The 15,593-nt window shown below is 43.9% G+C and overlaps 1 protein-coding gene across 1 annotated transcript; it reads left to right on the top strand.

Annotated features, from left to right (window-relative positions):
- Positions 1–4,275: 4,275 nt before the first annotated feature.
- Positions 4,276–13,817, top strand: ACBD7 (acyl-CoA binding domain containing 7). Its single transcript, XM_030321642.1, has 4 exons — positions 4,276–4,323; positions 12,690–12,807; positions 12,950–13,012; positions 13,093–13,817. The coding sequence occupies exons 1-4, from the start codon at positions 4,312–4,314 to the stop codon at positions 13,164–13,166; spliced, it is 267 nt and encodes an 88-aa protein (XP_030177502.1). The 5' UTR covers positions 4,276–4,311; the 3' UTR covers positions 13,167–13,817.
- Positions 13,818–15,593: the final 1,776 nt, after the last annotated feature.

Below are 15,593 nucleotides of genomic sequence, written 5' to 3'. Positions count from 1 at the left end.
CTGATATCTCAAAACTCACATGTCCAGAACTAAACTTCTGATCTTTGCTCCCCGCCAAACCTACTCCACCAGTGGGCCTCCCAGTGACTCAGGCCAACACTCTTGGAATTATCCCGACTCCTCTCTTTCCTTCACATCCCATGTAGAATCTTGGAGGGACTACTGTTGACTTTACCTTCAAAATATATCCAGAATCTGAGTTACTTCTCACTACTACCACCTGAGTTTGAGACACCCCGTAAGTTCTTCCCTGGATTATAATTATGGTAAAGATTCTGCTTCCAACCTTGTTTCCCTGCAATCTATTTTCAACACAGCAACAAGAGTGATCCCTTTAAAAAGTAGTGGTATCTTGGCAGATCGCACTCAAAACTCTTCAATGGTTCTATTTCACCCCCATTTAACCCCAAATGCCTTTGTGCAAGGTCTTGTCCGGTTTCCATCTTCTATTCCGTGGCCTCTTCTGCTCCTCTGCTCTGGCCACACTGGCTCCTTGGTGTTCTTCACACCTGCCAGGGAAGCTCACTCTTGAGGGTCTCTGTATTGGATGCAGCTCTTAGGGGGTCTTCCTGATCAGCTCTTTCACCTCCTTCAAGCTTTTACTCAAATGCCATCTTCTCAAAGAGACCTGCCCTGTGTTCCCTACTTACCATTGCAGGTTACCTCTTCTACCCCACATACCCACGACTGCCCATCTCAGCAATCAGAAAGAATGAAACCTTGCCATTTGCAACAAGACGGATGCTGAGTGAAGTAAGGCAGTCAGAGGAAGAGAAGTATCATATGATTTCACTCATATGTGGAATTTGAGAAGCAAAACAGATGAACATAGGGGAAGGGAAGGAAAAATAAGATAAACACAGAGAGGGAGGCAAAGCATAAAGGACTCTTAAATACAGAGAACAAACTGAGGGTTGCTGGAGGGGTTTGTGGGGGGTTGGGCTACATGGGGGATGGGCATCAAGGAGGGCATTTGTTGGGATGAGCACTGGGTGTTATATGTAAGTGATAAATCACTAAATTCTACTCCTGACATCATTATTACATTATATGTTAATTAACTTGGATTCAAATTAAAAAAAAAAAAGACTTACCATCTCTTTTGCTCTTTTTAAAAATTGCACTTATCAGGGCATCTGGGTGGCTGAGTTGGTTGAACGTTCGACTCTTTATTTCAGCTCAGGTCATGATCTCCTGGTTCCTGAGATCGAGCCCCATGTCAGGATCTGTGCTGAGAGCACTGAGCCTGCTTGGGATTTTGTCTCTCCCTCTCATGCTCTCGCTCTCTCACTCTCAAAAATAAATAAACTTAAAAAAATTTTTTTAATTGCACTTATAATCTAAAATCTTTTAATAGACTATAGAATTCACTTATTATATATGGTATTGTCTGCAGTGCCCTACCAGAATGTAATGCAAGGATGGGGATTCTTGTTTGTTCTGTTGACTAATGTCTTTCAAGAACCTAAAACAGTGCCTTGCTCATAGTGGGCACTCAGTAACTATTTGAATGAATGAATGGGGAAGATAGGATATAATGGAATCAAGGGAGTCACAAAGGTAAGGATAATGTTCTATTTATTTAAAAAAAATCTTTAATGTCCACTTATTTATTTTGAGAGAGAGAGAGGGCATGAGTGGGGAGGGGCAGAGAGAGAGAGGGAGAGAGAGAGAATCCCACACAGGCTCTGCACTGCCAGCGAAGAGCCTGGAGTAGGGCTCTAACTCATGAGCTGTGAGATCATGCCTGAGCCGAAGTCAATTTAACCAACTGAGCCACCCAGGCACCCTGGTAATGTTCTATTTCTTAAACTGGTGGTAGTTTCATAAATGTGCCCTTTATTTTTAAAATTTTACATATATATGAGTGTATGTATGTATATTGATCTGTAATCAATATTTAACAATATAGTAAAAAAAAAAAAAAAAAGAACTTGATTGTCCAAATTGATTCACTTCCTAAGGGCTCCAGAAAGCTGGGTTTTCACTGTACCTAGTATATTATTATCACTGGACAGAGACATCAATATATCCATTCTCTTTTCTTTCTTTTTGTTCCTTGGAACAAGGCACCATGGCTCTAGCCTCTGGTCAGAGGAGGGCAACTCAAGAGAACATGCTTTGAAAAGAGTTCTTAACATTAGATAATAAAACAGCACAGCGTACCTTCCCTTTCCCCTTTTCCTGATTTTTAAAAAATGTTTATTTTTGAGAGAGAGACAGAGACAGAGATAGAGCGCAAGTGGGGGAGGGGCAGAGGGAGAAGGAGACACAGAATCCCAAGCAGGCTCAGCCTGGGAGCTGTCAGCACAGAGCCCCACGCAGGGCTCGAACCCACGCACCTCAAGATCATGACCCAGAGGAGTCAGAGGCCCTTCTTTTCCTGATTTCTCATAATGACTATAATGCCCAAATGTCTCAGCTACAGGTTCACACGGATACTGGCCCTCACCCCATATTTCCCTACTGGAACACTTGAGGGCTTCCCCAGCCGAGAAAGCACTCACTGTCCTGAAGCTGCCTTTTGCCTTTGTACCCCACAGTGCATTTCCCATCACCTGGAAATTTAAAAACTAAAAACCAAAAAAAAGCCGGGCCAGTGCATTTTGTTAACATCAGCTTTTTGTCTTTTACTTGGAAATTCATTGATTACACCATGAAAAAATTTTCAAGGAGAAAATTTAAAAACCAAGGGATTTACACGAAAAAGGCAAGCAAATATTTTTTAAATGTAGTTTTATGCAAAAACAAGCTAAAATAAAAAAAAAAGCTAAAATGTTTTAGGGCCTATCTTTCCCATCTCTTGAATGGTTATATGTTGTATTGTTAGACGTTTCAAGTCAGTAACTTTCTAAATCCTGAATTTGTCAGTTCTTCCGGGCACCTGGCTCCATGAAAGTTTTTTTTTTTTTTTAATATTGTTTCTTTTTTTTTTTTAATGTTTATTTGAGACAGAGAGAGACAGAGCATGAACGGGGGAGGGGCAGAGAGAGAGGGAGACACAGAATCAGAAACAGGCTCCAGGCTCTGAGCCATCAGCCCAGAGCCCGACGCGGGGCTCGAACTCACGTACCGCGAGATCGTGACCTGAGCTGAAGTCGGACGCTTAACCGACTGAGCCACCCAGGCGCCCAATACTGTTTATTTTTGAGAGAGATAGAGTGCTAGCAGGGAAGTGGCAGAGAGAGGGAGACACAGAATCCAAAGCAGGCTCCAGGGTCCAAGCTTCAGCACAGAGCCGGATCCGGGGGCTTGAACTCACAAACAGTGAGATCATGACCTGATCTGAAGTTGGACACCCAACCAACTGAGTCATCCACGAAAGTTTCTTTTAAATGAAGAGTTGGAGGTAGTGGTGGGCGGGGGAGGTGGGGTACCTGGGGCTCGGTGGGTTAAGCCTCTGACTCTTAATTTCAGCTCAGGTCATTATCTCACGGTTTGTGGGACAGAGCGCCTCCCGCCCCGCTTGGAGCGTGGAATCAGGTTGGGATTCTTTCTCTCCCCCTCTGTCCCTTCCCCACTTGTGCTCTGTCTCAAAAATAAACATTTAAAAATATATAAAAACATAAATGAAGAGTGGAAAATTAACTCCTCATATCACCAGAAAATGCTGTTCCAGTTCTTTGAACAATTAATCCAATGTGAATCACAACCTCATTCTGTGTATCTGTAGAGCTGCGGTGACATTGGATTTGTTCCCCTGGCGAAAGGGCTCAAATTGAATACGCACGTAGTTTTGTGCCTTTGCCCTAACTGAGAACTAGTTAGGGTGGTTGCAGCACGTGTTCAGAACGTATTTTTGCTTTTTAAAGAGAAGACGCCTTTTTCATTGCCGATGAACTGTACCTAGAGATGGGAGAGGAGACGTGAGAGGTCTCAATATACTGCCTACAGTCCAGGTTTCTCGGTTTACATATATACACAAAAAGGAATCCCCACTGATTTCCGTGCCCTGCAGAGACCTCTCTGGATTTCCTGAAAATGGTCTCTTGAGAAAGAATTGGGGAGCGAGCCAAGAGCGGAGAGGAACTCATTTAAATTCCCAGCTCCTTCCCTTTCCAGTTCCACGCTGCACCCTCGCTCGCAACTGAGGGTGGAGAGGCTGGAGAGCCGGACGGCTGCCTCCTACACGGCAGGTGCGGCTCACAGCTCAGCCCCGCCCCCAGAACCAATGGCCAATGGGAACCATCCGGCCCCAGAGCGCGACCAATGGGAGCTGGCGGGCGGAGGCGCGCCGCCATTTAAGGAGCCGCGGGGCGGGGTCTGGGTGAGTGTGCGTCGGGAGTGTGGCTGCGGTTGGGTTTTGTGACCATGTCTCTGCAGGTAAGTCGAAGGCCGTGAGGGAGGGTTTGCCCCCCCCGCCCCCCCGAGGGAATCGCTACGGTGGGGCGTGTGGCAAGCGTGACGCTCCTGGCCGGCGGGCCGCTCGGACCTGGAACTTGGCACAGTTGCTGCCTGCAGTGCTCTTGCCCCCGTTTCCTCCCCTTCCCTCATCCCCGCTCCCGCCCGCCCCGAATTGTCCGTTGTCACCCCGAGGACACTCCCACCTGCTTCGCGAGCGTCCACTTAGGACAGTGGGGACCGCACCGGTGCCATCTATGGATGGCGAGCCGGGGCTCCCTATGGCAACGCTTGTGAACCCCGGGGATTGGTTAAACGCCAAGTAGGCTCACGTTCCCAGGAGGGCAGACACCGAGTTGCTCCGGGAGGACCAGGCGGCCCTGCCCCTCCAGTTCTTCCCATCTAAGAAATGGAGGCGAGGGCGGCTGGGGTCCCACCCGCACCGCCTCGCTCCTTGGTACAGCCAGGGGCCTCTCTCAGGCAAAAGTTGTTTTGGGCAGCAGAGAGCTGTAAAACTACAATAAAAAATACTGTTTTGCTGATATGCGAAAAAAGTAAATGTTCAAGGTGGGAACTTTGGGGAAAGAGAACTAATGTAAATAAAGGCCATCAGGAATTCCTTCACCCAAATGACAACCACTGCTAACACGATGGATTCGTTTCTAGTATGTGTGAAAAATGTGTACGTGTATATATATATGCCTGTACGTGCTTGCACATACAGGTGCATGTATACATAGATACATGTGCATGGTATAAGTGTGTATATACACACACTGATTCGATTATACTCTTATGTGTATACAGTTTTGTTCCTGTACCTATCACTGTATTATGAGCCCCCTTCCAAGCCCCTGTCCGTCCTTCAGGTGCTGACCCCTCGGGCTTGGGCTAAGCGCCATGTCCTCTGGGAAGGCTTCTTCCACGCCCGCTGACACTCTGTCCTCTGTGTCCCCAGAGTGCCTGCAGCTCCTCCACTATAGCAAGTATCACGTGATCACTGTTGACTTGCTCATCTCCCACTGGAGCCCGAGCTCCTTGGGCGCCGGCTGCCCTGTTTCGTCCCCATGTGCCTGGCAAAGGCCTGGCGCATCATAGGTGTTCAGTACAGGCATTAAGTAGTATGATCCAAGTGATGAGCTCTGGCTGGGCAGAGTCAACAGAATGAAATCAAGAATATGTGCTTTCTTAATGGCATTTAATCTTAACACCTTCCCCCTGAGGTTAAGGTGGGGGGAGGGCGGAGTCTGAATCACAAGAACTTTGTTGCTAACATAGAGTCCCATGGCATTGTCTCTCAAAGCTAGAATTCAAACCCAAGATCCTGATGTGAGGCCAGTGCTCTTCCCACTTGAGCTCCTCATGGTTGCACTGGGAAGGGCCCCATAGAGAGGGTACATGGGAGCCACACCATGGAGCAGGAATGTATCAAGTTGTGGCCCCACAAAATGGCACGCTGGATGGAAAGAATGATCTTGGTCCCTGCTCTGGAATGGGCTTCTCTACCCTGGAAGGGAGAAGAAAGGGGGATCCTTGAAGATGTGTGTGAAACTGTGTCAGGGGCTGACCTCTTGTAAAGAGGGCCAAGCGTTTCATTAGGTTATCAAATGGTTCCATGTTCCCCCACATTATGAGGAATGCTTTTCCAGAAGTTCCTTCCTGGAAGGCAGGGACCTAGCATGGTTGTTGAGAATCCTTAGAATTCTCCTCAAGGCTTGGCTTGCCAAGGGGAATTGGGTTTCTGTCACTGGGAAAGGGCATAAGACCTTACAGCAAGCAAATCTGGAGGCAAAGATCCCTATGCCTCTGAATAGCCCTGCCTGGCCCTTAGGAAGCCGTGGGCACTTATGGAGCATTTTCATTTTGTCCTGATTATAGACACAAGAGGGGCACACTATAGAACATTTGGAGAGTATAGAAAGTGGTAAAACACCAGAAAACTTACCAATAATCAGAGGCAATTACTGTTTGCATATTTTAGTATACTTCTTGCTGGTCTTTATTTTTTCTACATGGCTTATAAAGCTGAGTGTATAAAGACAATTTGGTATTATTTGTTAAATCAACATATTTTTCATTGTGAATAAGTTTTCTCTAGCATTAGGTGTTTTTTTTTCCCCACAAAGAGACTTAAAATAATAATGGTAGCCTTTGTTAAACACTCACCATGTCCCAGGCACTATTTAAAATATTTTATATGTGTTGGGACGCCTAAGTGACTCAGTTGATTAAGCGTCCAACTGTTGACTTTCTCTCAGGTCATGTCTCATGGTTCGTGACTTTGAGCCCCACGTCGGCTCTGCACTGACAGTGTGTGGCCTACTTGGGATTCTCTCTCTCCTCTCCACACCCCCCCCCAAATAAATAAATAAACTTAAGTAACTGTTTTACATGTGTTAACCTGATTAATCTTGCCAACAACCTTGTGGATAGGTAGTATTATTGTCCCATATTCTGGCTGAGAAAACAGACACAGGTTAAATAACTTCCAAGGACACATAGCTCTTAAGAGATGAAGCTGAGATTCTAATTGGGGCAGTCTGGCTCTGGAGCCAGTGTTTTGTTTTTGTTTTTGTTTTTGTTTTTGTTTTTGTTTTTGTTTTTGTTTTTGTTTTTTGGGAGAGAGAGTGCATGTGAGCAGTAGAGGGAGAGAGAATCCTAAGCAGGCCCTGTGTTCAGCACGGAGCCCGATGTGGGGCCTGATCTTACGACCCTGAGATCATGACCTGAGCCAAAATCAAGAGTCAGATACTCAACTGACTGAGTCATCCAGGCACCCCTAAAGCCTGTGTTCTTAACCATGACATTGTTGAAAGCAGTTGGCAACTTCCTAGAAAGAAACTTGGAAAGAGAAGGCAGGGTGTATGACCCTTGTCACATGCACCCATGCTTCTTAGACCCTTGTAGGGATTAATTAGGAGGCTGGGCCATTTTCCAGGTTATTTAGGTTGGAGAACCCAGTCTCTCTGATTTACAAGTGATTTTTGTTTACGACGAAACAACTGTCCTAGTTGTGCTACTGTTCTGTCTTTGGCGCTGGAGGAAACTTTATCCAGCACCTCTGCTGAGATCACTGAGGTTCTGACATTACATTGGGGCTATCCACTTTCTGTACTGGGACTTTGGATATTTGGATCAAAGGCAGCTCTGCATTGGAGAAAGAAAATGGGGGTGGGGGTGGAATGCCTTCTTGAGCTTTTCTTGTTTGATACCCAGGCCGGTGACATTTCCTGCTTATCCCTGATTTATTTTTTTAACGTTTATTTATTTTTGAGACAGGGAGAGACAGAGCATGAACAGGGGAGGGTCAGAGAGAGGGAGACACAGAATCTGAAACAGGCTCCAGGCTCTGAGCTGTCAGCCCAGAGCCCGACGCGGGGCTCGAACTCACGGACTGTGAGATCATGACCTGAGCCGAAGTCGGCCGTTCAACTGACTGAGCCACCCAGGCGCCCCTGCTTATCCCTGATTTAAATAACACAAGGTAAAATAACGTTTATTTATTTTTTTTAAAGAATAGAAAAATTCTATTAAGGAAAATAGTTACCAGAGCCCTTTTTAGAGAAACAAAGAGGTTATAAGACAAGGGATAAAGCTAAGAGCACATAGGGGCCTCCTGGCTGGCTCAGTCTGTGGTGCGGGCAGCTCTTGATCTCAGGGTCATGGGTTCAAGTCCCACACTGGGGGCAGAGATTACTTAAGTAAAATATAAAACAAAATCTTTTTAAAAATTCTGGGAGCCCATAGACATTCCTCTGTGCAGAATATGTCAACGGGGAGCTGCCGGCCAGCCTGACGATCTTTGGGAGTTGGGCAAAGAGGAACCAGGTGGTGAAAGCTCTAGACAAAGACTGGTTGGTAGCAAAGCTATTGCAAATGGCAAAGGGTGGATTGAGGAAGGAGAGGGGGAAGCGTCCATGAGGGGGATCAACAAAGCTGCACTAAGTGTAATGTTGTTTTTAAAAAGTTATATTTGTATGCTTTAAACTTAAAAGAAATGTGGGTTGAAATTTCTCTTGATCGATTTTTTTTGCCACCTTTTGACCACATTCATCCATTTCCCCCACCCTTCATCCCCACCTGTGGTAACTGCCAATCTGTCCTCCTTTTCCCTAAGTTTAGTGACCTTAGATTCCACATACAAGTGAGGTCCTTTAGTATTTGTTGGCCTCTGTCTGACTTCACCTCACATAATGCCCTCAGGGCCCATCCTTGTTGCTGCTCATGGCAGGATCTCCTTCCCTTTTATGGCTGAATGATATTCCAGGATGTGTGTGTAAGTGTCTGTATAATATTTTCCTTATCCGTTCATCCATCATTGTGATGAGGGACCATAAGGCAAGCTGAGGGTCAAGCACAAGCTAGCACAACGCACCCCCCTTGCCACCCCAGGTGGGATATGTGTGACATTCCTCAGACACTCCTGGCTGCCCAAGAACAAAGGAAAGGACAGAAGATAAATGGTTAGACTGATAGAGTCTCCCTCAATTTACAAATATTTTAGTAGTAATATCACAAGAAAAAGGCAATCTTATCAGTAGCCTAAAGTCCAGGGACTGCCTACTTTCCTAATGTTAATGCTTTGCTAGAGGGAAACACAACCTTAGCTTGACAATAGCTAGGCCTCCAGTGATCTATGAGTCTTCTTTAGCATCTGGAAATCCCTTTGCTGACAGCTCAGAGCCCGGAGCCTGCTTCTGGATTCTGTGTCTCCCTCTTTCTCTGCCCCTCCCCTGTTCGCACTTGTCTGCCTCTCGAAAAAAAATAAACATTAAAAAAAAAAAAACACTTCCTCTTGACTTTACCTCCCCCATCTCCATAGTGTATAACCAGTCACTGTTCACAACCCCAGTGCTGCTCTTTCTGCCCACAGGTCCTGTCTCCGTGCTTTAATAATAATCACCCTTTTGCGCCTCTTCAAGAATTCCTTCTCGGCCATCGGTTCTGAACCCCCTCCATCACCCCAAAACCTCATTGATAGGACACCCAACTTGTACTTTCCATGTCTTGACTCTTGTGAAGAGCAAAAACCAAAACCACTGGGCGTGACCGTGGGGGTGCCAGCATCGCTGTGAGACGGGTTTTGCTTCCACCCAGAGGTAGAATTGCTGGATCATGTGGGAGCTGGATTTTTAATTTGTTGTTTTCCACTGTGGCTGCACCAGTTTCTTTTCCCACCCATAGCGAGGGAGGGTTCCCTTTTCTCCAAGGTCTCACCAACACTATTTCTTGTCTTTTGATTTTAACCGTCCTAATAAGAGTGAGGTCATATCTCATAGTGGCTTTGATGTGCATTTCCTGGTGATGAGTGATGTTGAGCACCTTTCCATGTGTCTGTTGGCCATCTCTATGTCTTATTTATTTTTTCTTAATTTATAAAGGATGTATTGGATTTTTTTCAGAAAAATTCTCTAAACTACATAACTAAGTTCTACACAGACAAGCTCTCATTCTTCATTTAGCCTTGATTTTCTTAGTTTTCATGTTTCTGATCATCTGCCATCTTTTTTTTTTGTTATTGTCTCCATTTTATTTATTTATTTTTAACTTATTTATTTAAATTCAAGTTAATTAACATAATTTTTTTCATCCACTGTCTTTTAAACCATTTGGCATTTTGTTTTTTCTGCGTTCCCCAAGCATTATTCAGCAACTGGGCTGCAGCCGTTCTCACCGGTAACCTCTTCTTTTCAAGAGACAGGCACTTATTTACAACGGTTCTGTCGGTTCTGGGACCATACCAAGAATTCTGTCTAAAGGCTTTCCCTGCTTGTTGTCTTGAATCTCTCAGATCCTGATCTTCCAGCCTTAGAGCAAGTCGCTTTCATTCTAGACTGTACTTTTTAGGCTTTCTCTTCAGCTTTCTGGGAATCGTTTCTTTTTTTGTATTTTTCATTTTTCTTCTGCAAATGAGCTTCTTTCAACTTTCCTGATGACTTCTTTATGTTGTCTGGCCAGCTGTAGTTAACTTGTCTGGAATGTTATCTGGGAGGGGTTTTCTTTTTCTTTTTCTTTTTGCCTTCTTCTGAAGCCCTTTATCAGTGCGCACCCCTGACGCCCCACCTGAAGCCCAACCACCGCTCCTCTTCTCAGCCTTCCCCAAAAGGGAGCTCCACTTGCTACCCTGCTGCTGGGCTGCGCCTCCTTCTCCTCCCCCAGGGGGTGCTCCGCTTCCCCTACCATCCCACCCCCACCCCCAGGTGATGCCCTGCTTCTTGGTCCTCCCCCAGAGGGTGCTCTGTGCTCCACCTCCTACGCTGGGCGGGCTGGCGCTCCACCCACATCACTAGTGACGAGGTGCGAGAGGATCTGTGCAGCGTCGGACCCTCTCCATTTGCCTTCCTTTCCCATTTTGTTTAATTGATTTTTTTAAAGCTATCGAGTGGTATGAGTTCTTTATATTTTTTAAATGTTAAGCATTTTTTATTTTATTTCATTTTTGCATTGTTTATTTTTTAATTTTTTTTCAATATATGAAATTTATTGTCAGATTGGTTTCCATACAACACCCAGTGCTCATCCCAAAAGGTGCCCTCCTCAATACCCATCACCCACCCTCCCCTCCCTCCCAACCCCCCATCAACCCTCAGTTTGTTCTCAGTTTTTAACAGTCTCTTATGCTTTGGCTGTCTCCCACTCTAACCTCTTTTTTTTTTTTTCCTTCCCCTCCCCCATGGGTTTCTGTTAAGTTTCTCAGGATCCACATAAGAGTGAAACCATATGGTATCTGTCTTTCTCTGTATGGCTTAGTTCACTTAGCATCACACTCTCCAGTTCCATCCACGTTACTACAAAGGGCCATATTTCGTTCTTTCTCATTGCCACGTAGTACTCCATTGTGTACATAAACCACAATTTCTTTATCCATTCATCAGTTGATGGGCATTTAGGCTCTTTCCATAATTTGGCTATTGTTGAGAGTGCTGCTATGAACATTGGGGTACAAGTGTCCCTATGCATCAGTACTCCTGTATCCTTGGGTAAATTCCTAGCAGTGCTACTGCTGGGTCATAGGGTAGGTCTATTTTAAATTTTCTGAGGAACCTCCACACTGTTTTCCAGAGTGGCTGTACCAATTTGCATTCCCACCAACAGTATTAAGCACTTTTTAAAGATACATGATTTGCAAATATTTTTTCCCATTCCATAGGTTGCCTTTTCATTTTGTTGATGCTTTTCTTTACCTTGTAGAAACTTTTCAGTGTGATGGAGTCTCACGTCTTTATTTTTGTTTTAGTTGCCCTTGCTTCTGGTGTCAGATCCGATCATTGCCGAGACCAGTGTCTGCCCCCTATATTTTCTCTCTAGGAGTTTTATGGTCTAAACCAAAGGTCTTACTTGACCTTACTTTAAATCCACTTTGGGTCGTGCATAGTGTCAGATAGTGGTCCAGTTTCATTCTTCTGTATGTGGCAGTCAAGTGGTCCCAGCACCATTTGGTGAGGAGAGTGACCTTTCCCCCATTCTACATTCTTGGCTCTTTGTCAAAAATTAATTGACCGTATACACATGCTTTTATTTCTGGGCTCTCTGTTCTGTTTCATTGATCTGTTTGTTTTTAGGCCAGTACCATACTGTTTTGATTACTGTAGCTTTGTAATATACAGTAGTTGCAAGTCAGGAAGTGTGATGACTCCAGCTTTGTTTTTCTTTCTCAAGGTTGCTTTGACTGTTCTATACAAACTTTAAGGTTGTTTTTTTTTCTATGTAAACTGTGCCATTAGAATGTTGATAGGGATTGGCTTCGACAAATCTGTAGATTGCTTTAGGTGGTAGGGACATTTAAACAAAATTATTTCTTCCAATTCATGAGCATAGAATAGCTTTCCATTTATTTGTGTCTTCTTCAGTTTTTAGAATTTTCAGTATTAAGAATTTTTAGTATTGGGGCACCTGGGTGGCTCAGTCAGTTAGGCATCCAACTTTGGCACAGGTCATGACCTCAGGGTTTGTGAGTTCGAGCTCCACATCGGGCTCTGAGCTGACAACTTGGAGGCTGGAGCCTGCTTCAGATTCTGTGTCTCTCTCTGTCTGTTCCCTGATTATGCATGCACTCTCTCTCGCTCTCTCTCTCTCTCTCAAAAATAAATAAATAAACATTAAAAAAAAGAATGCTCATAATTAAGAATTTTATATAGTTGTCCCTATCTTATCTGTTTATCAGGTACCAGGAGAGGTATCTGTAAACGATAGTTCTGGTGGAGCCAGACTGTAATGGTTCCAATTCTGTTTGAAAGCTTCCTCTTTCTTTTTGAGTTCCCGGTGTTTGGTGGTAGATGCCCCCAAGATAGATGGGCCTGCCGAAAGTTAGTGAATGCACCATGCACCTTTTTTTCCTTTTGTTCTAGGCTGATTTTGATAGAATCGCCGAAGATGTGAAGAAGATGAAAACAAGGCCAAATGACGGAGAACTGAAAGAACTCTATGGGCTCTACAAACAATCTGTAGTTGGCGACATTAATATTGGTATTTCATATATATGTATATGTATGTTAATATTTTTAAAATAATATATTTAAAAATAATGATAAGTTTCATTTGAACAATGTTTGTTAGAAGTATAGAGTGAAAAATAACCTTGAAAATGTATCTGTCCTTCTTTTGGCAGAGTGTCCAGGAATATTAGATTTAAAAGGCAAGGCTAAATGGGAAGCATGGAACCTCCAAAAAGGTTGTTAATTCTTTAATAAGTGAAATAAACTTTCTTAACTGCCCGATACATCAGTGAGATAATCTGTCTTGTCTTTCTAGGGTTATCGAAGGAAGATGCCATGAGTGCGTACATTGCTAAAGCAAAAGAGCTGATAGAAAAATACGGAATTTAAAATTCGGCTATGAGAAAGTTTTTCTTTTGAAACCTTCATAACGCTATCATGACCTAACATCTGGATAAGAAATGCACGGTTAACTCTACATGTCGTGAATATTTTTGCCATTAACATGAATTGTAATCCTTAATTAGTGGTACACTGAAACTGTGTTATGTAATGAAATTTTACTTGCCTAAACCAGGTGATTGTAAAAGTTCTTTTAAAAAAATTTTTTTGCTCCAGTAGTATGTGCACAAAAACATTAACAATTTTTTTTTTTGGCTTACCAGTTTTTCTACAGAGAGTTAACATTATTGGTGTATAATCAAAACAGTTTATTAAGAACGAGTAACAAGGTTTTTCCTTTGTTGCACCGTGTAGCTTTGGGATTCTCACTGACCTGGGGCCTTCGTCAACCATAGACATCTGTGGTTCTTGTCCTTACTCTGTAATTCTTTACTAGGTGACTGAGGCAAATTATGTAACCTCGCTAATCAGCCTCCTCTATAGAGTAGGGGGAAAATCAGTCTCACAGGGTTGTAAGAACTGAATGAGGAAACTGTAATCATCATATTTTAGTTTAAAGCACACGTTCTGAAAAGCCTAACAACAAATAAGCTAAAAATTTTAAAAAGAAACTTATGAGTCGATGACTATTCAAAGAAAGAAAAAAACTACCAACTATTTTTTCTCTAAATTTCTACATTTAAGACAAACCAAAAAATCAAATGTAGTATCTAGTGATAATAAACCTACAACTACTCCGCCTCTTAAGCTCAATTTGTATCGTAGTGAAAATGCAGAGTCTGGAATATCATATTGGCCTAATCCTCAGTCTTTCTTGTGGGCACACAGCTTCCCTGGAGGAAGGTGGCCTTCTTTTAGCAGTTCTCGAATCTGTCTGAGATTGCATAGGATAAACATCATCAAAACCAGTGTAACTCTATTCCCTGGATAAGGGTGTGCATTTGGTATGCTATGACCAGTGAGGGACAGTTCATTTCATGTGACTTTAAAAAAAAAAAACAAGCAAACAAACAACCTAGGTTGACTAGATGAATTTCCAGGGAAGTGAAAAAGCCAGTCTCAAAAGATTACGCTGTGTATGATTCCATTTATGTAACGTTCTTGAAATGGCAGACATAGAGGACGGAATAGTGATTGCCACAGAGGATGGAATAGGGAGGTAGGTGTGGCTTTAAAGAACAGCAGAAGGGATCCTGTGGGGATGGAATGTTCTGTCCCTCAACTCACAGTGAACATCTAGCTGTAACATTACACTGAGTTTTGCACATGTTACCACTGGGGGCAACGGGGTAGATCTGTATTATTTCTCACAATAACATGTGAATATACAGTTATCTCAAAATAACAAGTTTAATGAAAAAAAAAATCTAGTCGATTCCTATTCCGGAAAATTTTGGAAAGTAGAGATGATTCTCATCTCTACTAAATCTTCCCTAAAGATAGTCAGGAGTCTTCGATGATGACGTCAGCGTCCAAATCCAAGAAAATGAAGACGTCAGCAACAACGGGGCCGCTCCTTCTAATCGAGGGCCTGGAAGCTCCCAGAGCTATTCCCATGTGACTTCGCCTTCACCGGGAGGAGAGGCGGCCGAGAAGGGTCACCTCAACAGCCTGACATCGGCTACATCATGCAATTCCCACTGTGGACCATATTAACTAACAGTTGTTCAAATGAATGATCACAAATCAAATGACTTTTGTGTCGCTCCTTCCATAGGGAGCCCTGGAGATGGTGTCACACCAAAGGGTAAAAAGCACAGCAGGTACTAAGCACGTATTATGATTGGCTTGAGGCTATTTTTAGCTCAAGTTGATTACATGAATTCTAACTCCTCCCGCAATGAATTTTTAATATATTTTTTAAAGATTTTATTTATAAGTAATTTCTTCACCCAGTGGGAGGCTCACACCTACAACCATGAGATCAAGGGCCACACGTGCCACGACTGAGCCAGCCGGGTGCCCCACCCCACAATGAATTTTTTATATTATTTGCTCTTCTGTTAGGAATGATCAACTATGAAAACTACGTCCTGCAGGCATTTTGCTCTACCTCATTCACTAACACAGACGTGAACCCCTATTATGTGATCATTACCAAACCGATGCTTTAAAATGGAACATTTTAATACGGTTCGCTGTGTTAGGCACCGGAAGCCTTCGGGAAGACACATCAGCGGCACCACTTAGCGGGGTTTATCGCGAAGACCCACAGGACATGGGAAATCGGGTCTCTGCACCGACGGGGTTCCGGAGACAAACACAGACTTGGACTTGCCAGCCCCAAGCGTTCGGTGCCTCTTGGCCCGTCAGCAGGAGGCTGTGATCCCACGTGCGGTGTTGTGCCTTCCGCGGACTCGGCTGGTTTTCCCTGTACTTCTGCATTCTCCCCTTTGAGCTCCTGTGTCCCCCAAC

The sequence above is a fragment of the Lynx canadensis genome, chromosome B4, assembly GCF_007474595.2.
Source record: "Lynx canadensis isolate LIC74 chromosome B4, mLynCan4.pri.v2, whole genome shotgun sequence".
Lineage (NCBI taxonomy): Eukaryota > Metazoa > Chordata > Mammalia > Carnivora > Felidae > Lynx > Lynx canadensis.
This window is presented reverse-complemented; position numbering and strand designations above follow the sequence as displayed.

Excerpts from the sequence above, each read along its gene's own strand:
- ACBD7 (XM_030321642.1), top strand. Across the intron at positions 12,808-12,949 it reads AGTTGGCGACATTAATATTG|AGTGTCCAGGAATATTAGAT; the intron begins GTATTTCATATA and ends TTCTTTTGGCAG. Across the intron at positions 13,013-13,092 it reads AGCATGGAACCTCCAAAAAG|GGTTATCGAAGGAAGATGCC; the intron begins GTTGTTAATTCT and ends TTGTCTTTCTAG.